At 42.6% G+C, this 22,247-nt stretch overlaps 2 protein-coding genes and 1 pseudogene across 22 annotated transcripts; 2 read left to right on the forward strand and 1 right to left on the reverse strand.

The window, feature by feature from the left end:
• Positions 1-2,174: 2,174 nt before the first annotated feature.
• Positions 2,175-6,614, forward strand: LOC117844064 (IAA-amino acid hydrolase ILR1-like 9; annotated as a pseudogene).
• Positions 6,615-9,405: 2,791 nt separating this feature from the next.
• LOC117845963 (IAA-amino acid hydrolase ILR1-like 8) lies at positions 9,406-12,795 on the forward strand. Its single transcript, XM_034727059.2, has 5 exons — positions 9,406-9,896; positions 11,112-11,237; positions 11,605-11,919; positions 12,006-12,134; positions 12,239-12,795. The coding sequence occupies exons 1-5, from the start codon at positions 9,513-9,515 to the stop codon at positions 12,611-12,613; spliced, it is 1,329 nt and encodes a 442-aa protein (XP_034582950.1). The 5' UTR covers positions 9,406-9,512; the 3' UTR covers positions 12,614-12,795.
• Positions 11,498-22,112, reverse strand: LOC117845964 (uncharacterized). Of its 21 annotated transcripts, none has more exons than XR_011897568.1 (15): positions 21,972-22,112; positions 21,081-21,167; positions 20,889-20,996; positions 20,541-20,805; positions 19,394-19,588; positions 16,671-19,143; positions 16,180-16,210; positions 16,004-16,094; positions 15,800-15,857; positions 14,739-14,863; positions 14,390-14,642; positions 14,254-14,317; positions 12,215-12,609; positions 11,999-12,104; positions 11,498-11,917 (listed from the first exon to the last, which is right to left on the reverse strand). XR_011897568.1 is itself a non-coding variant. In XM_072292086.1 (9 exons), exons 1-5 carry the CDS (start codon positions 16,832-16,834, stop codon positions 14,501-14,503), a joined length of 567 nt encoding a protein of 188 aa, XP_072148187.1. In that variant the 5' UTR covers positions 16,835-17,613; the 3' UTR covers positions 11,498-11,917; positions 11,999-12,104; positions 12,215-12,609; positions 14,254-14,317; positions 14,390-14,500. The 21 variants fall into 21 exon arrangements, 7 of the variants coding, with proteins under 7 accessions (XP_072148187.1, XP_072148191.1, XP_072148190.1 ...); XR_011897570.1 differs by having other exon boundaries at positions 16,000-16,094; XR_011897569.1 differs by lacking the exon at positions 16,180-16,210.
• Positions 22,113-22,247: the final 135 nt, after the last annotated feature.

Genomic DNA, 22,247 nt, shown 5'->3' on the forward strand with positions numbered 1-22,247 from the left:
AATTAGCTCATGTTTAGTCCTTCTAATTAGCATCCGAACATCTGATGTGACACTGCTAAAGTTTAGTACCTAGTATCCAAACACCCCTTTCATCTCCTTGGTCGTGTATACCAAGCTTTCTTGGACTTCTTGGCCCGTGAGAGTTGCTTCTACTTTATGGGGCAGGGAGGAGAGGGGACAGGGTGGATCTAAAGTGGCTCCATCAGAGTCAAAAGGAGGAAGATGAGGAGAAAAAGGGGGGAAAGAAGAAGAATGGGGAAAGCTAAACTATGGGGGTGTTCGGTTCCCTTTGCTTATTTTTAGCACGTATCACATCGAATGTTTAGATACTAATTAGGAGTATTAAATGTAGACTATTTATAAAACCCATTACATAAGTGGAGGCTAAACGGCGAGACGAATCTATTAAACCTAATTAATCCATCATTAGCAAATGTTTACTATAGCAATACATTGTCAAATCATGAACTAATTAGGATTAATAGATTTGTCTCGCTGTTTAGCCTCCACTTATGTAATGGGTTTTGTAAATAGTCTAAGTTTAATGCTCCTAATTAGTATCTAAACATTCGATGTGGCGGGTGCTAAAAATAAGCAAGAGGAACCAAACCAAGTGTATGCTCGAGTATTTTATTGGCTCCCTACACTCGACTTTTTCTTCCCCGGCTCTCACCTTCTTCCCTAGCTCCGGCAAGCCCGATAAGCTTTGACGAGCATTTAGGGTTCGGGGTTTTGGGGAGGGGCGTACTTGTCTCTAGCGAACTAGAGGGAGCTCCGGGCGGCAAGGTAGCGAGCGGTGGTGGCAGTTCGAGCCGGCAGGGCGGCAAGGCGGCGCGGGTGCCGCTGGCCGCAAGCGGCTGGTGGACAGCCGGATGGTCCGTGGAGGCGGCAGGGGCGAGCATCGACAACAAGTTAGCGCAGAAGTAGGCGGCGAGTCGGATTCGGCGGCGGGAGCCGTCGAAGACGAGGAAGGAGGACGGGGGGCGACAAGCCATGAATAAGCTCGTCGGAGGAGTTGAAAAATGGGGTGCTGGGGGCAGTCCCAGGGTGAGGGCTCGTCGACGTTGCTCACCAACGTCGGTGGAGGGAGCTATGGGCGTCGGAATGTCCGTTTGTTACCACGGTGCCCCTGTACGTGCCTGCCTGCTTTCATCGTGAGGAAGACGATGGGCAGAGGAGGTAGGGTTATGAGGTAGGGGATGGACATGAGCCACTGGATCAGATGGATGGATGGATGCAGATTCTGAGTGTGGGCTGGCCCAATAATACTCGACTGGATCGTAGACATCCCCAGAAGAAAGAGAGGATGAAGGGGGTCTACCTCTATCATTTGGAGAGGGCACCCACTGCATAGAAACGGTGATGCATTCATATTTTATCTTTTTTTTTTCCATACCTGCATTCGGATGGGAACCTTTGTGAGAAAGCATGAAAAACGGCCAGCAATCAAATTTTTTTTTGTGAGGAGGGGGTTTGGGTTTGGAGGTCTATGCCCAACGCTATACGTTGGAGTAGGTTGTGTATACTCTTATTAGATGAGTAATCCAAGCTCGACACTGAACATTGGACTGAGTAATCTTTTAACATCGATATTAAATTATTAATCCAAGATTACAGTAGGAAGTTTGCCGGCAGACTGCACAGAACAGTAGAGCTGTGACTTGAGCCGTGCTATTTGTGGGCTTCCTAAAGCACGATATTTTAGCATGGCTCAAAGCACGGCACGAACGCGAGGGTCGTGCCATATCTAGGACCTCGGCATGACGGGTAGCACGGTATGGCACGTATTTTAGACCGTGCTTGGGCCGGCACGGTACGAAAATAGCCTATTAGCATATTTATAGACTATATCATCCTAATATCATTGGTTCTATGTGTCATATAGTCTAACATAGCTACTGCCATGAAGAAAATCACAAAATCTACCTTAATCATGATAACGATCATTCATAACATAACAATGTTGCATTCTCGTATGGCTACATACAGTCATAACATCCACCTACAACATCTATATAATAATATTTGTTTCGTCTATTAATTTTAGAATTTTTTTTCCTAAGAGCAAAGTATGTGCAAGCAAAATAAGCACCAGATAAGTACATGTATCGAGAGGAGCGTGCTTGGCTGGCACGGCACGAAGTTGTGTCGGTGTGCCATGGTTCATGCTTGGACCTAATAAAAGACTTGTCATACGATTAATAAAAGACTTGTCATACGATGCTAGCATGGCACGACGTGCCTAACGTGCCTGTTCTTAGAAGTCCTAAGTCCAAGGCACGATGCACGAGAGGGCCGAGCTGGACCGGACCGGCACGGCCCAAGTCCCAGGTCTACAGAACAGAACAAGCACACGCACGGTTCCCCCGCACCCTGGCCCCACCTGTCGGTGTCTCCCACATCACTCCGCAGTCCGCGTGCATGGCATGATACATTGCCACTCCTCCAAGCCGCCTTCGATCGACTCATCTTCATCTCCTTCGACCATGGCCGCCGCCGCCGCAGCCGCCTCCGCCTCTAGCCTCCTCGTCCTCCTCTTACCCGTACTACTCTTCAGCTTCCACGTTTCTCTTGCCTCGCCGGCGAAGCTCCTTGCGTACGCGCGCGCGCCGGGGTTCGCCGCTGTGGCTACGCGGCGTGCGGCGGCGCATCCACCAGCGGCCCGAGCTGGCCTTCCAGGAGCACCGCACCAGCGAGCTCGTCCGCTCCGAGCTCGACGCGATCGGCGTGCCGTACAGGTGGCCCGTCGCCCAGACTGGCGTCGTGGCCACCATCGTTGGCGGCGGCGGCGCCGCCACGCCCGTCGTCGCGCTCCGGGCCGACATGGATGCGCTCCCCTTGCAGGTCCGTCTGTGTTTTCTCGGTTCTGAACTTCTATTCCGGCGGGCTGCGGAGGATCTAGTCTATAGTGACGGCGGCGCGCTAGGATGGCTAAGACGATCTATTATCTGGTGATGCCCAGGAGAATTTTCGCGTGCTTCCACGTGGTTCTGAATTTATCTCTGAAACTAAACCTTGGTTGGGGAGTACGAATCAATTAATTTGCAAAATGATGCGTCAGTTTCATGAAATTGGCAGTGCAGAGTTATGGTGTGTTTATCTCCATCTGATTCTGATTCTTTATGGGAGCTAATTATTTGAGAGAAGTGATTCTGTGGTTGAATGTGATTTTCTTTGATTCTATAGTATAAACTCTTAAAATCAGGATAGAGAATCACTTCACATAATTAGGAGAAACTACTTTTTCCAGCTCCCAACCTATTAGTTCATTTTAGACAAATCAATTCACAAAATCAACAGTGAATCACTTCTTTATGGCAAACTATTTGGCAGAGCTCCTGCTAGATTCAGCAGAGAATCAGCTCGGGAAGCTCTACCAAACGCACCTTTAATTGTCCCTACCTGCTAGATGTGATGGGAGAGCTCTAGGTTTTGTGCACGCAGAGGTGGTGGAGATACTGAATTTCAGTGATACTGTCGACAGCATCCCCAAGGGTGCTGATCAATGGCAACCTTGGTGAAAGGATTTGATAGATGCAGATTGAGACAGGCTCGCCGATGTTGTTCATCATAGCTATCGAATAGAAACAGCAGTGAATTTCACAAGGGATTTTTCACCGAGGGGCTGGGATTCCATTTTCTGATTTTTCTGCTTCCAGCAAAAATACTGATTGCGAAATTCCATTCAAATTTTGGATTAAAAAAGTGTATTTTTTATGAACAAACTGAAATTTCGATTGGTCATGAACAAGACCCAGATTTTTCCAATTTTGTAGCATATATGGAAGGCGTGAAACAGGAGAACTTTCAAGCATAAGGAGTTGGGACCGTTGTGTGGGGTCTTTCTAATCTAGGAGTCGACAACAATGCAATGTCACATTCTCACAATATAGTAACCGAAATTGGAAGCCGTTTAGTCTGTACCAGTTCTCACAATATAGTAACCGAAATTGGAAGGCGTTTAGTCTGTACCAGGTCCTCACCGAGAGCTTTTGGGGTGTTTTTTTTTCCTTTTTTCTGCAGGTTGTTTTCTATTTTTCTTTTTCTGCAGTTTCTTTGTGGCTCTAGGGTGACGGCACCAGCTCTCTAGCGGCCTCGGTCTTGTTGTTGGACCTAGAGCAGTTGTATTCTCTTTCTTTTTGTCTTTCTTCTAATAAAACTCACAACAAATCTCTTGCCATCCTTCCGAAAAAAGGGCAGTGCAGCAAGCGACTTGATGAATTTCATAAGTAATAGTGCAAGTTAGTTATGGGATGATGTAATTTAACAGACTAGAACCATGCTAAATAATAAGTTGCATAAGATAGCGTTTGGAGGTTTGTTAGCACGGAGACAAAGATGATAGAAGAAATAAATTAATAGAATTTTTAATTTGCAATCATCTGAAAACTTTTTACCTAGAGGATTCCATTTAGTTTCACTATTATTTTGTGTTTCAACTATCTAGCACATTCTCTCAACACATCATAAGTTAGTTCATTTTTTTCCTCAAACACGCAGGAGAGCTGCATATCATTTATATTAAGAAGATTAAATATATTAAGAAGATTAAAGGGTTTAGAAACCTGTACAACACCACACACTCACACCCTCTACATTCGCCTTTTCATACAAATAAACTTGACCTTGACCTGAGAAAAGACCTAGTCATTAATTAGCACTAGAGCGAGGAGACGGGAAATTCCACGAGCCCCCGGCCAAACTCCAAAGGTGTATCTCTTCTCTTATGGATGCCATAACTCTGTTCAGGTTAGGTAGGACCTCCTCAAACACATAGCGATTACGATTTCCAGACTGACCATGCTCCCAAAAGGATCAATGAGTTGAGTCCTTCAGATTTCTTCTATTATGTATCAGATAGAATAATAACAAAACCCAGATGACATACAAGCGATTGTATTATCTGAAGGATTCTTGCCATCCGAATTGTAGTGGTACAAATTAACATATTAAAGTATCTGGCAAAGGAGCAACACAACTGTCACGGTACCAAATAAAAATGTCAGTGTCAACTAAGAAGACAAAAAAAATATCCTTACACCATTGTTACAGTTTGCAGTGCATCCTCGAATATAGCTTATGTGTAGTCCCAGTTGGTGCTGTATTTTCAATATATTTTTTATGGCAACAAAATAAACTTATATTCTTTAATTACGTTTGCAGGAACTACTGTAAAATTTAGATGTGCTTGATTGTTTGCGGGAACTACTTTAGAATTTAGATGTGCTTGATTGATTTACTATGTTGTTGTCCTTTGGCAGGAATTGGTAGATTGGGAATACAAGAGCCAGGAAAATGGAAAAATGCATGCTTGTGGGCACGATGCACACACAACAATGCTCCTGGGAGCTGCTAAGCTGCTTCAAGATTGCAAGGATGACTTCAAGGTATTAGTTTATCGAAATGTATGGTTAATTTTGAATTGTTGTAGACCATTGCCCAGGCTGTTCTTTACTACTAGGAAAATGTCAGTATGCGTTGGCACATATCTCAATAATGGGACACTTAATCTCTCCGAGGTTTAATTTTCTTTCTTCGCTTCTGGGACGGTACAGTGGTTTTAACTAGATCATCTATGCACTCGATGCTCATATGATCTGTGCGATTCTTCTTTTGTTCATTAGGGTACCATAAAGCTTGTATTCCAGCCTGCAGAGGAGGGTTATGGCGGGGCCTATTACATCTTACAAGAAGGCTCTCTTGATGATGTGTCAGCGATATTTGGCTTGCATGTCAACCCAGACGTTCCCTTAGGTGTCGTTTCATCTAGGCCAGGACCCTTTGCTGCAACAGCAACTCGATTCTTAGCAACTGTTAATGGAAAAGGTGGACATGCTGCAGGACCCCATCAATCCATTGATCCTGTTGTTGCTGCATCTACTGCCATCCTCAGTCTTCAACAAATTGTCGCCCGGGAAATCGATCCGCTACAGGGTACAGTAAGTTATCGGCTTACAATCCTATAGTAATAATTTCAAATGTGTTTGAATTGTGTACAGATGTTGAAAGACAGGTGCCTCCCTGCCGTTGAAACTTTCAGGTGGTATCTATCACTTTTGTGAAGGGAGGAGAAGCTTACAATGTTATTCCAGAGTCAGTGACCTTTGGTGGCACCTTGAGGAGCATGACAAATGAAGGTTTATTATATCTCAAGAAGAGGATCGAAGAGGTGAAGTCCTGTTGAACCTGAACTGTATAGTTCCTGCAACTCACACAATTGATAAGTGCTTCTATCTAAGATTGTAGAAGGACAGTCAGTGGTACATCATTGCACTGCCACTGTGGACTTCATGGAGGACAAAATGAGACCATATCCGGCTGTGATCAATGATGAAGTGATGTATGCTCATGCTAAGTCAGTGGCTCAGAGCTTCCTTGGGGAAGAGAATGTCAAGGTTTCTTCCCCGGTAATGTGCTCCGAGGATTTTGGGTTCTATGCTCAGAGAATGGCGGGTGCCTTTTTCAACATTGGAAGCCACAATAAGAGCACAATGACAACAGTCCATCCACCTCACTCCCCTCACTTTGTGGTTGACGAGGATGTGCTTCCCGTTGGAGCTGCATTCCATGCTGCCGTGGCAATGGAGTACTTGAAGAAACATGCATCAATATGAAAATGAATGGGAAGATATAGCAGGTATGCTTTTTCATGCAGGTGATTTGAATTTTCTTTTGTTTGGTTTTCCTACTGCCTTTTGTGAGGATCTGTGAATGCAGAATACCATTTTCTTATTTTAGCTTCTTTAATTTGCTGCAGGTTCTTCAAGGATATTGAGGCTTGACATTTTCAAATATGCAAATAAATAAAACTTTGTTGAGAAAGAAAAAAAAATGGATGCATACAATTATTGGCAATGAACGCCGATATGATTGCATCAACTTATCAAAATGTGTGAACGTAGCAAGTATTTTTGTGCATTCACTTAGATTGAGTATCACGCACGTTTAATATACCCGCCACTTAGGAATTTCTGCTGATGATTCAAGGAAATGAAGAAGGGAGAGAGAGGAAAGCGGTATCTGGCCTGTTCGCTTCAGCTTATTCAGCTGGCTTATCAGCCACTAAACAGTGTTTTCCTCTCACAACAAATCAGCCATTTCAGCTTTTCAGCCGGCTTATAAGCTGAAGCGAACAGGCCCATCATCTACCCGATACTGCTTAGGTCTGAGTTCGCACGATCCTGCACGGTAGCCTGACTAGTATCATAAGCCGTGGTTTTCGGTACATTTGACCAATACTATTGGAAAACTGTGCATTGGTTCTAGCCCTTAGAGCATTAGTACTGAGTTTAACGGCTAGTTCCCCAGGAGCCCCGTGACCCCGTTTAGTACCGGTTCCAACCGGTACTAAAGGTCACCCATTAGTACCGGGTGGGCGTGGGTTGGAGCCTAAACCGGTACTAACTTCCCTCCTATAAATCAGACGTCTTCTTCCTCCTGCCTGAGCCATTTCCTTCAGCTCGAGCTTCATCCATTCATGGCGAAATAGAGGAGGTGTTTCCAGATTTTTGACCATTTCGTGAGGATTTCACTCATTATAACAATCATCCCTGGTGGCTCCATACTTGGAGGAGCACAAGACCATTGAACGGTGCTCAAACCAGCGGAAGACTGAGGTCTAGATTACATGTTATCACATTGACACTTTCGCCTCTTGGTTGCGGGGACGACTGATGGGTGATAACACGATTGAAGAGCAACTAGCATGGTTGGCTAGGGGTCAATATATCTCAGTATCAACATTTCAAGGATACGAGATAAATGGGTACACATTTTACACGACATCACAAGACCAAAAGAGCACAAACCAAAATAGTAGTGTCCATATAGATGCAATAGACAATAATTGAAAAAAAGATAGATACTATAGTATTATTGTGGAGATATGGGAACTCGACTATAGTTCAATCAACCACGATAACAAGGAAGCTGGACATATATGTATAGTGAAAAGGTTATTTAGTCTTATTTTTAACTAGTTTGAAAAATAAAAGAGATGGGGAACACGTTCACTTGAAGTTGTACGACAGAAGTATGTACTTCTTGTCATGTTGCTTGTCGAAGAAATTATATATATTCTTCAAGGTCTGATTTAGTTTATCTCTTACATTTGCCTCGTTTATAACATCCGGGTCCATCAAGCCGACGTCATACAATCCTATCCTCCAGCAAGCTTGCATCTCCATCCTGCATGAAACAAAATAGAATAGGAGATAAGACATCGCACAATGACTAGAGCGGGATTTTGAAGTTAGAGCAAATTAAATACTTCCAGAACTTAGTAACTGATGAGTGATTTGTCAAGTGCGTCTTGATTGTAAAGGAAATAAAGTTCCTCGAGCGTCACATTTATAATGGCATCACCATGGGAATAATGCTGATCTCTAATTCAAACTTCTAGCATGAGTAAACTGGTGGTTGAAGCTTTCGTGTACCATTGGTGCAATTTGTACATCTTCGTTGGAAAAAAATCCACCAACTGCGGCCACACAAACTCTTTCCTTAACTCAAATTTCCATTTTACCAGCCCCAGGGTGCTTTGGGATGTGATTCTCCCCTTGAAGATGAGTTGCGGTGAGATTTTCAAATAACGAAGCGTTGCTCTCTCCCACGTGCTTATTTTCTTCGGCTTATCATGAGGTCCAACTATAATTTTCCCCTTGCCGCGAGAGGAACGATGATCATCCCCACCATCGCCACTACCTCCAGCAACAGTAGCCATCTCTATGTACCACTTATATTTGTAAATGACTAATCTATGAACAAATTATAATTTTCCCTCCAATTTATTTAGCTCAAACATAACGTATGAATGAAAAATTTCTCCATTGTAGCTTATTCTAAAAATGACTAATTACGTACCTCTATTTCATCTTATTATCTCTATATACCACAATTTATCTCGCTCATATTTGCAAATGACTAAAATATGAATAAATTATATTTTTTCCCATAATTTATTTAACTCGTATTTGTAAAAGACTAAACTATGAAATTATAAATGAGTTTTCTCTCCATTATACCTTATTCTAAAAATCACAAATTACTCTAGCTCTAAAGCATAAAACTCAATATACTAACCATGTATCAAAGTAGGATGAAATTTCTAACCTTTAGAACACGAGTGAAATCCTCACGAAATGGTCAAAAATTCGGCAACACCTCCCCTATTTCACCACGAATGGATGAAGCTTGAACTGGAGGAAATGACTCGAGTAGGAGGAAAAAAACATGAGGGAAGTTAGTACTAATTAGTGGCTCTAACCGGTACTAAAGGTCACCTATTAGTACCGGGTGGAGCCTCCACTCAGTACTTAATAGCCCTCAGGCACAATAGTACAAGATCGAAGCTCCATCCGTTGCTCTTTTAGTACCAATTGGAGCTCCTAACCAGTACTGAAGGAAGTCAAGGAGGTTCCTGACGAACTAGCGTAAGACTCGATACTAACGCTTAACCAAACCAACCAAAACTTTGCCTCGGGACAATCGCCGAGTTTTCCATTGGTATAAGAATGTGCGAAGAATTTTCTGTCACGCTCGCGTCCATGGCTTCGTCTGCTTCCCACCACGTCGTCCTCGTGCTCCTCCTCATCCCTCACCTGGCGGCCGCCGCCTCCAGCCCGTCGGCTAGCCTCGCCGGCGACCTCCTGGGCACGGCGCGCGATCCGGGCTTCGCCGAGTGGATGCGCGGCCTGCGGCGCCGCATCCACCGGCACCCGGAGCTGGCGTTCCAGGAGCACCGCACCAGCGAGCTCGTGCGCGCCGAGCTCGACGCCCTCGGCCTCTCTTACGCCTGGCCCGTCGCCCGGACAGGCGTCGTGGCCACAATCGCCGGCGGCGGCGGCGCCGGCCCCGTCGTCGCGCTCCGAGCGGACATGGACGCGCTACCCGTTCAGGTAAGTGTTGACGCTGCTCTGTTCTCTCCCAACCTTCTTTCATTCGCTCGCCATGCGACTGCTTTTGCTTCAGTTTTCATTTGAACAGGCCAGTGAAACAACCAGGATTCAGTTCTTTCATGCTTGATTCTTTTTTTTTTGCTAAACGTGTGAGGATTCATCATAAATCTTGAGGATGAAATGTGATGATCGTTGCTTTATAGTATAATATGGACATGTCATTGCTACCTGCTCCTATTTTTGTCTGATAGAAATAGCCTGAAAGGTAGGAGACAACACAGGAGGCCATAGAGCCCCTGCACCCCTTCTCTTGAGGAATCGGATGTTCTTTTCGAGCCACAACTTGGTTATCTTACTTCGTCTTGTGTGTTTCAACTCCAGACCTACTGTAAAAAATTTGGTCATTGCATATTCATGTCTCGTGCTCATCAATATTCAAATTAAATATGCGGTAAGGCTTGAGTTTTACCACTAAAGAAAATCAATGCATCAGCCAAACAAGATGTCTTGCCTTGAGCACCTTTTGATTAAATTTTGCAGTCATCGAACCCAATTTAATTAAACGGTCGAAATCAGGCATTGGAGAGTGAAGATTACAGACAAATCCAGCATAGGGTCCTTTTGGTGACATCACATGTTATTTAAATACTAACAATGAAAATGACATGGAGAAACAAACGCAACATGTGAGTCATTATTTTTGTGACATCTTGCACGGCATTAAGATTTAAGAGTCAGACCAATCAAGCATGATGTACACACTAAGAACGAAAATGACAGTTAAAATTTACACTTTCTACCCTTAGCTTGAACTTATCATGTTTGGATCTTCACACGATATTTTACTGGAACCATAAGCACGGAATCTATCAATGATTGCACAGCAAGAGTTGTAATATGCTCCATCCGTTCTAAATTATAAGTCATTCCAACTTTCTTGGAGAGTCAAACAATTTTATGTTTGACAAAAATTATAAAGATAACCACAAAGGTATATGGCACCGAATAAATATACTTTGAAAATATATTTAATGAAGAAACTAATAGTACTTATTTGATATCATGAATGTTAGTACTTTATTGTATAAATTTGGTCAAACTTGAAATGTTTTGACTCTCCAAGAAAGTTGGAATGTCTTATAATTTGGAACAGAGGAAGTATCGCTGTGATGCGGGTGTTTTTTCCTGACAATGATGCGGTCCTTAATTTGGCAGGAAATGGTGGATTGGGAGTACAAGAGTCAGGAAGATGGAAAGATGCATGCTTGTGGGCATGATGCCCATGTCACGATGCTACTTGGAGCTGCTAGATTACTTCAATCACGGAAGGATGACTTGAAGGTACTCTGCAACTAACTTACGCAAAAAATAATCTTAATTTGATAACGACAAATTCAAATTAAATCATTGCTCAATATCGCAAGAACTCCATTATGTTGCAATGGATCACTCCTTGTACTAAGATAATATGCATTGTTTGTAATGAGGTACTCAGCAGTCATGCACTCCTGAAAATTAGAACTATTTTCATATGAGGTTGATCATTGTTGAGTCATAAATCTTTCTACTTTACACCCCCCCCCCCAAAAAAAAACATTCCATTTCAGCATACTGTATCTTCTGTTTAGAAATAGTCAACTGAGAACGACAAATCAAGGTGAATGTCTTTGGTTTTCTGGATATTGATTACATATACACATCTCTTCAGGGTACTATCAAGCTTGTGTTCCAGCCAGCAGAAGAGGGGTATGCTGGGGCCTATTTCGTTCTAAAAGAAGGTGTCCTGGAAAATGTCTCAGCCATCTTCGGCTTGCATGTCATCCCGGATCTTCCAGTAGGCGTCGTGGCATCCCGGCCTGGGCCATTCCTTTCAGCTGCAGCAAGGTTCACCGCGACACTCACCGGGAAAGGCGGGCACGCCGGTGGCCCTCACGACACCATTGATCCTGTGATCGCCGCGTCCTCTGCAATCCTCAGCCTCCAGCAACTCGTCTCCCGGGAAACCGATCCTCTTGAAGCTGCTGTAATGTTATCAGTTGGATTAGCTCTGTAAGTAAATCTTGTTTGCTTGGAGAATCTTCATCGTCGATCCTGTTGCTGACCTTTCAGGTGGTATCTGTGACATTGCTGAAAGGAGGTGAAGCTTACAATGTCATCCCGGAATCGGTGACGATCGGTGGCACCTTCAGAAGCATGACGGATCAAGGCCTATCATATCTCATGAAGAGGGTCAAAGAGGTAAGCAAGTATGTCAGTTCCTCGTATCTGAATTTCCCATCCACACTGTCAACTGTCAATTGACGACAAGCGACAACAACCTGATGATGCATGCTTCTTGGAAGATCATAGAAGCCCAAGCCACCGTGAACCGCTGCGCCGCCACCGTCGACTTCCTAGAGGAGGATCTCCGGCCGTACCCAACCACCGTCAACGACGAGCTGATGTACGCCCATGCCAAAGAGGTAGCCGAGGGCATGCTCGGGGAGGCCAATGTCAAGATTCGTCCCCAGACCATGGGCGGCGAGGACTTTGCGTTCTACGCGCAGAGAGCGGCGGGCGCCTTCTTCATGATCGGCGTCGGCAACGAGACCACCATGGAGAAGGTGCGCCCGGTGCACTCCCCGTACTTCGTCATGGATGAGGAGGCTCTGCCGGTTGGAGCTGCGTTCCATGCTGCCGTGGCAATTGAGTATCTGAACAAGAACCAGTGCGCCTGAAAGTAAGCAAGGAGCTCTTTTGGTCGGATCAAAGGTGGCGGATGGATTTCTTGAAAAGGAAATGCAAAATTCTCCTATTTTGGTATCAGACCATGTATATGATCTGGAATGAAAAGAAAATCGAACAAACCATATACATGCTGTAATTAAATAATGCTGTAATTAAATATCGAACAAACTTATATTTTGGGTCTCCTAGCTTACCCAAAGTCACGCCTTCAAAAACACACCCTCCGTTCCGAAATGTAATTCTTTTTTATTTCATCCAAAATTAAACTTATATAGAAAACATAAAAAAAATATCTTAATATTCGCAGTACCATATAAATGCGTTAACAAGACATATATCATGTGGATTTATGACAAAATCAATTTATTGTTGTAGATGTTGATGTAATTAAGTCTAATTAAATATTTAAAACTTTCACTATCAATAACTTTCAAAATATTTATTTTTGAAAAAGGGAACATCTTTAAAGTACTTTTATAATATTAAATTTATAGATATGCTCTAACAAAAAAGAGTGGTCCAAAATATACACGTCCTACACCATTCAAAGTATTTTCGGCCGAAAGGGAGTACCTCTTATGCTAAAAAAACAAGAGAAAAAAAGATTTGGAACTTGGGTAGAAGAAAACAAATTATAGCTAGACTAGGATCGTGCCCGTGCGTTGCTACGGGCAAAACAAATTTCATCTATACGCATCAAATATTATCGTGTGGAATATTGACTTCTACAAACTCAAACACATGCGAAACGCCCCCAATGTGAAACAAAAAATGACTTTGCAATGAGTAATAACATAAGCATAAGTACGCTTGGATGCTCTTTATCTCAACTTGCAAAAGAATAATCATGTGATCAATTCCCAAACAATATATGATAGTTAATCATCTTTATATTGTATTCGTTTCTAGCAAGCTTTAACGGCGACTTGAACAACCTTTACATTGGATTCAGCAGGACAATAATCATGTGGAACAAGTACGAATATAGGCCACTCCCATCTATCGTATTTCTTTACCTGTGATGCGCTATCACAAAGAAAATAGTGACACAAATGAAGTTAAACTGAATATCCCACAAGTTATTCAACATTTTTACTTGCAAAGACCCGGATCTAGTAGCAAACATATATAAGATGAAGGGTCAAGAAATAGACGGGATGCTAAAGATTCACTCGAAATAAACACAAAGTGATAGGTTTCAGCAAGTCCATATGGATTCTCCTACAAGTTATTCTCTTAAACTAACATGCTTGAGTGCACTGATAAAAAGATGCCACGGGTATGGAATCAAAAGAAAGCATGAAACAACCACTGTAAGAACAGTTATTGATGGCCTTGTTCTTCAGTGTTTAAATTGAACACATCGGAAATTTAGTTTCTGATGTACTCCATGTATCAGTGACACATTAATCAGACTATATTTCATCAAATGGGAAAAAATCATTTTCAAGCATAGTGTTCTCTCGCATCTAATGGAAAAGAAAATCCAGGTTATACCCTTAGATAAATACACGGCCTCGAACCAAAATAAATAGCAACACTCCATGGCAGTTACAGGTAAGAAAAATAGATGTAAGTTTTTTAAACAATTGATTACTGAATATCCCCTGAAGAAAAAAAGAAAACATACTTTGATTGCTCTTAATCCTCGTCTCCTGCCCAGGCTTTGCTTTTCATGCTTTAGTTATTGCACCCTGACCAGCACACAAACCTTAGCTTGATAAAAGTAATCTAGCAAAGAAGGCACCAATCAATCAAATGTGTACCTAGTAGGCAGCTCAACTTTCTAGTAGTACTCAATTCCCCATTTCTGCTCAACAGTAAGAACATAATGGCGCTGAGAGAGATGAGGAAGGGGCTAGTGCGGAGAGGCCCCATCATTGAGCTACAGCAGCCACCGCTTCCTCCTTGTCCCATGGCCTGCCGCTGTCAACAAGACGCAGATAGAGAGGGCGGCACGGTTGAAGGGAGGCACCAAGGTAAAAAAAACCAGGAAATGGATGATCATCCTTCTGCATCCTTGAAAAATGTAGAATTTATAGCCCTGGACTAAAAGCTTGCCAAAAAAAATCATATTATATCCTAAAAATGATAATTTGTAGCTAGGAATGTTACCTTGCTTTAGAGGCAGCGCTAGTTAACTGTGGCATTTTGTCAAACATCTTCAGGATGGAAGCAAATGAAACAAGAGAAGCTCCCTGCACCTGATGAGTATGGAGCTAATAAATCAGCACCTAGAACTGCAATTAAAGACATCAACATAGCATCAACAACACATGACATCAATATGCAAAGAAGCGAAAAAAGATTTAGAGACTTGACATGGATAACTAAAATATTTAAGGGTTATATAACCAGCTTGGAATCTTTATCTCTGATTCCTATGGTCCTTGTTGAAAAGCTTGTTCGTATAAGATCTAATTGGAGAGGGAAAATATAGCTAAAATTACTGCAAAGCACAAATTGGTAGTCATACATACCTATAACTATTGCAAAGTACAGTGTAAGGACAATATTCAGTAGGACACAGTTTCCTCATAATGTTGGACAATTTTGTTATGCCTTAATATTTACAATATTTCCACAACAGATAGTTAGAAAATTCAATAGAAAGCTTGAGCAAAGTCGACACCAAATAATTGAATAATATGAATACATCTGCATTGCAACATGCTTATCATCCTATATGATTATCTATACCAAGTAGAAACCTAATTTTTTTTACGGAACAGGCAGATTGGTCTAAGAACCATAATATCTAGTTAACCCCACCACAAGCTTTTGAATTAGTTTGGCCATAGAAAAGAGATTGGAATGAAAAGATGCATCTGAATAAATTTTATTAAACACGACATTGATCAAAATCAATCTTGTAAGCCAGTCAGTACATTGGTAGGATAGCTCCAGACAACATTCATCATTTATGGTTCATTTTGCCTCACAGGACATCTACGATAACACAGTAATCATTTATGGTTCAAGTAATCATCAAACTTGGTAGCAAATAGATGCCAGTAAATGTTTTTGTTTTCAGAAATCATAATAACATCAATATGAGAGAAATTTGAATCACCAGTCACCAATTAAAAAGATTCTACATAAGTGGCTTGACAAAAATGATTTATTCAGGGGGCCATTCGTGAGGACAAATTAATAAAAAAATAGAAGAAATGTACCTGTTGGTTGTCCATCAGGTGCAGGTTGCATCCCCACCACAACCAGTGGTGCCTTAAACTGCAACATACAAATTTTAGAATACAAATCAAAATGATGCTTCAAACGTTACTAAAAGTATGAAAAAGGGAAGGAAAAAAATGTATCTGAAGAACAAGATTAATGTCAACACAGATGGAGAATAGTAAGATGGGTAGAATACCTACATCAACAAAATTAACACCTGCAGAAATGAAACCTGGAAGAATCGTGAGAGTGTTGATAAATTATGCATGACCCTAAGAGTTTTAAACCTTCCTGTACAGATGTATATGTATGAGAAAGGACTGGAAGTAATTGTTTCAAGTAGAACATAACATAATTTGGTAGTGATTTCACATACAGTTTGAGGATTCTTATCTGAGAAGACCGGCCTGTGAGAATTCAGTAAGTTGTTCTTAGAATTAAGAAGATAGCATTGTGCGGTCATTGTGCAATTCTATAGGCACCAGCAATTCTTGGAACTATATGTGCATATGCATAGTTGCAAAATTGATGTGATTTCTTGGACCTAGTGTATAAAATTCATGTGTGTGTTCCTTTCAGAGTGGCCTATGCAATGCCATTTCTGCTAGAGCTGTGTTTGTAAAGAATGGTAATTATCAAGCTTATTAGTGTCAATTTTTAGCAGTAGGGAGGATATTATTTAAAGTAGATGAATTGCTAAGAAAAAACATTATCCCTTGGAGGACAAATTTCTGTTTGGGATCTAACAAGTAAGGATGGGAGTAATCAAACTGATGGCTGTGCATGAAGGGCCAAAATCAGATGACCTGAGATAGATATAACCTATTAAAATGAAAGGTAATATTCAAGGGATGCAACGATACACACCTGTGGATGTTCCATGATTCGATTTCTCGGGTCAGCATTTCATCGAACACTATCCTGGCCAGAAATTTCTCCACATGGTGCTGCTGCCGCATCTGCCTCCTCCTCCCGAATGGAGGGGAGGAGCCATGGCGAGCAACCGCGTGCACCATGTCCACCTCCTCCATGACTCCTCTAGCCAGGGATGTGATCTACTGAATCCTCGACTTCCTACAGACCTAGGCGAGCGCGGACGCCGCCCTGGCGTGGCAGCGGCGTCCGCCGCCACTTCCAGGACCGCGATGCCGTCCCCCGCGCGGGGCTCTGCTGTAATGGGCAGCGGTGGCCCGCGGCAGCCCCGCCGTGGCGGCGCCGAGGAGAAGGACGACGTCGTGGCTGCGCCAAGGAGCGGGACGACGCCGTGGCTGCGGTGGATGGACTCGAGGAGGAGGGCGAGCGGCGGCGGCGCAGGGCGAGAGGAGGAGGGCGAGCGGCGGCGGCGCAGGGCGAGAGGAGGAGGGCGAGCGGCGGTGGTGGCCAGCTGTCCTCCTCGCCGTACCCGTCGCCGGTGTGCTGAATGATCGATTCTCAATCCTACACCAGCGTCGGCAGTGGCGCAGGGCGAGCGAGGAGAGGAGGGCGGGCGGGCGGCGGCGGCGCAGGGAGACCGAGCCGAGGAGAGGAGAGGGCGGGTGGCGGCGGCGGTGCAGGAAGACCGAGCCGAGGAGAGGAGGGCGAGCGGCATCGGCGGCGCAGGGCGAGCGAGGAGGAGTAGGGCGGACGCGCTGGAGATCGGAGGGCCAACCGGGAAGCACGGGATGGAGGGAGGCGCAGCGGACGGCGCTGGGTACCTCGCGGACGCGCTAGAGATCAGAGCGCCAACCGCGACGTGTGGGATGGAGGGAGGCAAAGCAGACGGCCCTGGTGCCTCGCGGACGCGGAACCGGAACGGAGGAACCCCGACGTACGAAGTTTTTTCGCCTCTTTAGGGGGTGTTTGTTCCTCCCTCTAAATTTTAATCCGTATCACATCGAATATTTAGATAGTAATTAGAAGTATTAAATATAGACTATTTACAAAAACCATTACATAGATGAAGACTAAACGGCGAGACGAATCTATTAAGCCTAATTAGTCCATGATTTGACAATGTGCTGCTACAGTAACCATTTGGTAATTATGGATTAATTAGGCTTAATAGATTCGTCTCGCCGTTTAGCCTCCATCTGTGCAATTAGTTTTATAATTAACTCATATTTAGTCCTCCTAATTAGTCTCCGAATATTCGATGTGACACGGACTAAACTTTAACTCGAGGAACCAAACACCCCCTTAGTTTTTTTAGACTACTTTAGTTTTTTTTTAGACTATTAGTTTTTTTTAGACTACTACTAGGATCGTGCTACGGGCATAAAAGATTTCCGGCGCAAATGCATAGAGCATGGGAAACATGGTTTTTTTAGATACATAAGAATCAATTTTATCAGGTTTATAGTCAACATGGTGTGAGATTGTTGAAGTAATGAAATGGTCGTGAACAGTCTATAACCAACAGCCATGACAAAAGGAAAGTAATTGCTTGCTTGTGTCAACACACTTGTAATAGAAAATAATATAAATAACATATCTGCTCTTACTTCATACAAATAAGTGCAAGGTCACAGAATAGATACAGGGTCTCGGTGTCTTGGTGACACATAGTTGAATAAAACAAACGTTCACAAATATGTATACAAACAACCATTCTACTATACACATCTGCAAAAGAAACAGACTTGCACCCAAGCATCTACTCCCTCCGTTTCAAATTGCACGTCGGAGGGAACAAATGGCACTTGTCCTTATAAGTAATACACATCACCTGACTATGAGGGATACAATACAGTAATAGAAGTATTCATCAGAGCATTCAACATTGAACTCAAAAATTTAGAAATGTTGTCAGTGTGAATCCTTCAATCAAAAATTTAGAAATGTTGTCAGTGTGAATCCTTCAATCAATCTAATAAAGATGAGTTGTACACCCAAGTACGACTTATCTTCAGATTATATAAAGCACACTGAAAGCAAGTTCCAGATGCCCTTGTAAATGCATACACTTTTCACTTAGGAATATAGAATAAATGAAGGCAGAATAATTTAACAGAGAAATCAGCATTGCTAAACAATGCAGTACGCGATTAGCTCATTGCTGAGAGAACCTGCTCCTATTTTGGATACGGACATTGGAATAGTACTACAAATGCTTTATATCTCATTAAAACAAATAGAATTTTTCTCTAGTATTTGTAAAAATATGGAAATTGCATACTTCAAGAAATGCAAGAAACATTTACAAAGGTACATACATTCTTCTCTGGAAGCGCACATCTAGTCTTCTGTCTATCTCTTTTCTTGATTCTGCATATTTCTGAAGTCAAGCGAATGCAGAAACTGTTCTCTGAATTTCATTTTGATGGCCCACCTCCAATGCAGCCAGCTTACTTCTGACTTCTTCCTGAAGAACAAACATCATAGATGATGAAGAGGTTTTTAAAAAGATAAACAATGGGGTTCCAAAAATAGTCAATGCTGTTCTATCAACCAAGGAAAATAATGTCATCAGTGAACCTAGTGCCCTAACATGGTGAAAGGAAACACAACACATGTATAAGTGCTATTGCTACTAAAGTATGATGATAAGTAAATTACAATATGAAATGTCTTATGTTTCAAAACAATTTTCAGATCAATTCACCAAGTCTTACATCCACTTGATGCCTGCTCATCTTTGCACATCTGGAACATGCTCCTGTCCTCGTCACACATCTAAACACGCATATACAGTTCAGCATGGCGTCCTGCTCCATTGTCCCAGTTGCCCGTGGCCATCCAGCACACCGAAGAGTAACATGAAGGATGCCCATTTGTGAGTCTCTTCAGCTTGAGGAGAATTCCAATGACTGTTGCATAGGTCAGGCTCATTGATTCAAGCCAACAGTACAAAAATGAGAAAAAGGGAAGGAAAATCCAAGGTTAAAACGCTGAGCTACTAAACAATTATATACACTAAACTGAAGTTTATTTTTCTCAGAGACATTGTGGCTCACCTGGTAAAAGACTTGGGAATTGCAATAATGTATTATAGATGTCTTTTGTATTATAGATATATTTTCATTATTAGTCGATCACACAAGTAACAGATACATTTTTTCTTCAAGAAGGAAATTAAGTTATATCTTCCAAAGTCATACCAGCAATGCCTCAAATAAAATCTGATGCAGCAACACAATGCAGAAAAAATAACAGTTACGTATGGGTTAACCGGAGCCGCTTATTTACTTCAAACTCATTAGATCGGTAAATTGGCAAGCTAGCCATTCCCTTGGTGTATGTTTTTTTTTAAAACACAATATAATGTTAGTGGAAAGACCAACCTCATATGGAATACCTTTTGCTATATAAAGGCAGTGCATGACCATGTGCAAGGCAATAATAGAAATAAAGGTAAATATCATATTACATGTTCTAAATATTTAAAGAAAGTTTTCTGGGAACAAGAACCATTTCTTCATCCTCCAATGCTAGAAGCCTAGAACCCTTTTATGATTCCTCATCAGGAGAGGAAGTCTACAAGGGAAAGATGCTGAATGCCCCAACAGGAAGGTGAAAGAAATTTTCAAAGTATTCAGGACAGAAAATCCTATAAGCATTGTCAATTTGTCCAAAGAGTGCACTTCAAGTTTGTTAATCCATTTCTACAGTTCAGTAAATTATCTTTTTTGACATAAAAAGTAGATGCTTATCCATTTTGTTTTAAAATAGCAAAGAGTAACTTGTCATAGAAAGAAAGAAAAAAGGGTGAGGAACCAACATACACAGTAGGTAACTATTTGACATGAATGTTGAACTGACCTGAATAGGCTCCACAACAAGAGCAAGCGCTGTCAGAAAAGACAGAAAACCTTCAGCATCAAAGGATGTGCCTGAAACAACCATTGACCCAGCACAGCACAAGCAGGCCTCCAATGTATGTTGCTCGAACAGCCTGAGGTATGAGAGTCTTCATTTTCTTCTTATCCAAATTATTTTTTAGATTGTCACGAGCTAACTTTTGGAATCTCAATATCTCCTTGAGTTCCCCATTGTTTGCCTTCACAGTGAGCATCGATGGAACTACCTAAAAAGAAGATGACTAAAGTTGTAGTCAGATGTGGATTTTCTTTTTTGGTATGTGAGCGAACAATTGCTACTAAACCAGACATCGTTGAGATAGGCTGTGAGCATGGCAAGGCTGAGATGCGCCTCCTTGGACATTTGACGAAGTCGTTTACCAAGACTTGCTATGACAGCGCACATGCATGGAATTACCTGTTCACACAATGTACAAAGAAAATTAGACAGCAAAGATAGAAGTGACTGTGAAACAACAATGTGAACTGTGAGCTTGGTTACCGTTGCTGCAAGCAATGAGAGCATGGGATCGATTGTCACCATCTGAGTACCCATTGTTATCAACTGCAAGCTTGTCGGCACAATTGTCTGTGTCAAAATTAGTAGTCAGAATCAATGCATGTGTAGTGTACCATTTGTTGGTACAACCGCGGTGAGGCTGCCTGTTACCATTACAGTAGCCAAAATGCGGTGTGTTATTTCGAGATGTACCATTCATTGGTACATCATCTTGAAAGATGTAGAAGTATCAATCAAATTTGGTGAAAAACCAGCCGATTAATGGCGGGGGGTCTCCGGAAAACACAGATCAAGAAAGTTTGAAATTTTCAATCAGGGGGTGTTTGGATCTCCGGGCTAAACTTTAATCCCTATCACATTGAATGTTTAGATACTAATTAGGAGTATTAAATATAGACTATTTACAAAACCCATTGCACAGATGGAGGCTAAACGGCGAGATGAATCTATTAAGCCTAATTAGTCCATGATTTGACAATGTGCTGCTACAGTAACCATTTGCTAATGATGGATTAATTAGGCTTAATAGATTCGTCTCGCCGTTTAGCCTCCATCTGTCTAATTAGTTTTATAATTAACTCATATTTAGTCCTCCTAATTAGCCTTCGAATATTTAATATGACACGGACTGAACTTTAGCTCTAGGATCCAAACGCCTGCTCAAGGCCACATCTAATCAGCAAACATACTGACTGCTAGGCGGGCATTTCCTCGAACAGCTAACCTACATACTATGGAACTTACAAGCATCTAGCAACCTACTATTACCTACCTATTTAAGCATGAATTTCCACGAACGATTGTTGCTCTCTAAACTCTAAAGTGAGTCGATCGGCAACAAAACCACTAAACCAGGGACGAATGCAATCTCACATATTGAGCACGGAGAACACAGCATCCGCGACGTCGTCCGCCTCGTCGGCGATCCGGTGCGCGAGGTCGCCTGCAGCCACCCCTCCTCTGCCCTCGAAGAACGCGAGGTCGCGCTCCAGGAGCCGCGCGAAGGCGCGCTCCCGCAGCCGCCCCGCCGCCCGCAGCGCCGCCTCCTTTCTTCAGGGCTGCAACAGGAAGGCCATGAATCAGGGAATAGCGAGGCCCGCATCCTCTCTTCCATGTCCCCCAGCCGGGTCGAGGATTCGGCGCAGGTGG

The sequence above is a fragment of the Setaria viridis genome, chromosome 2, assembly GCF_005286985.2.
Source record: "Setaria viridis chromosome 2, Setaria_viridis_v4.0, whole genome shotgun sequence".
NCBI classification, from domain to species: Eukaryota; Viridiplantae; Streptophyta; class Magnoliopsida; order Poales; family Poaceae; genus Setaria; species Setaria viridis.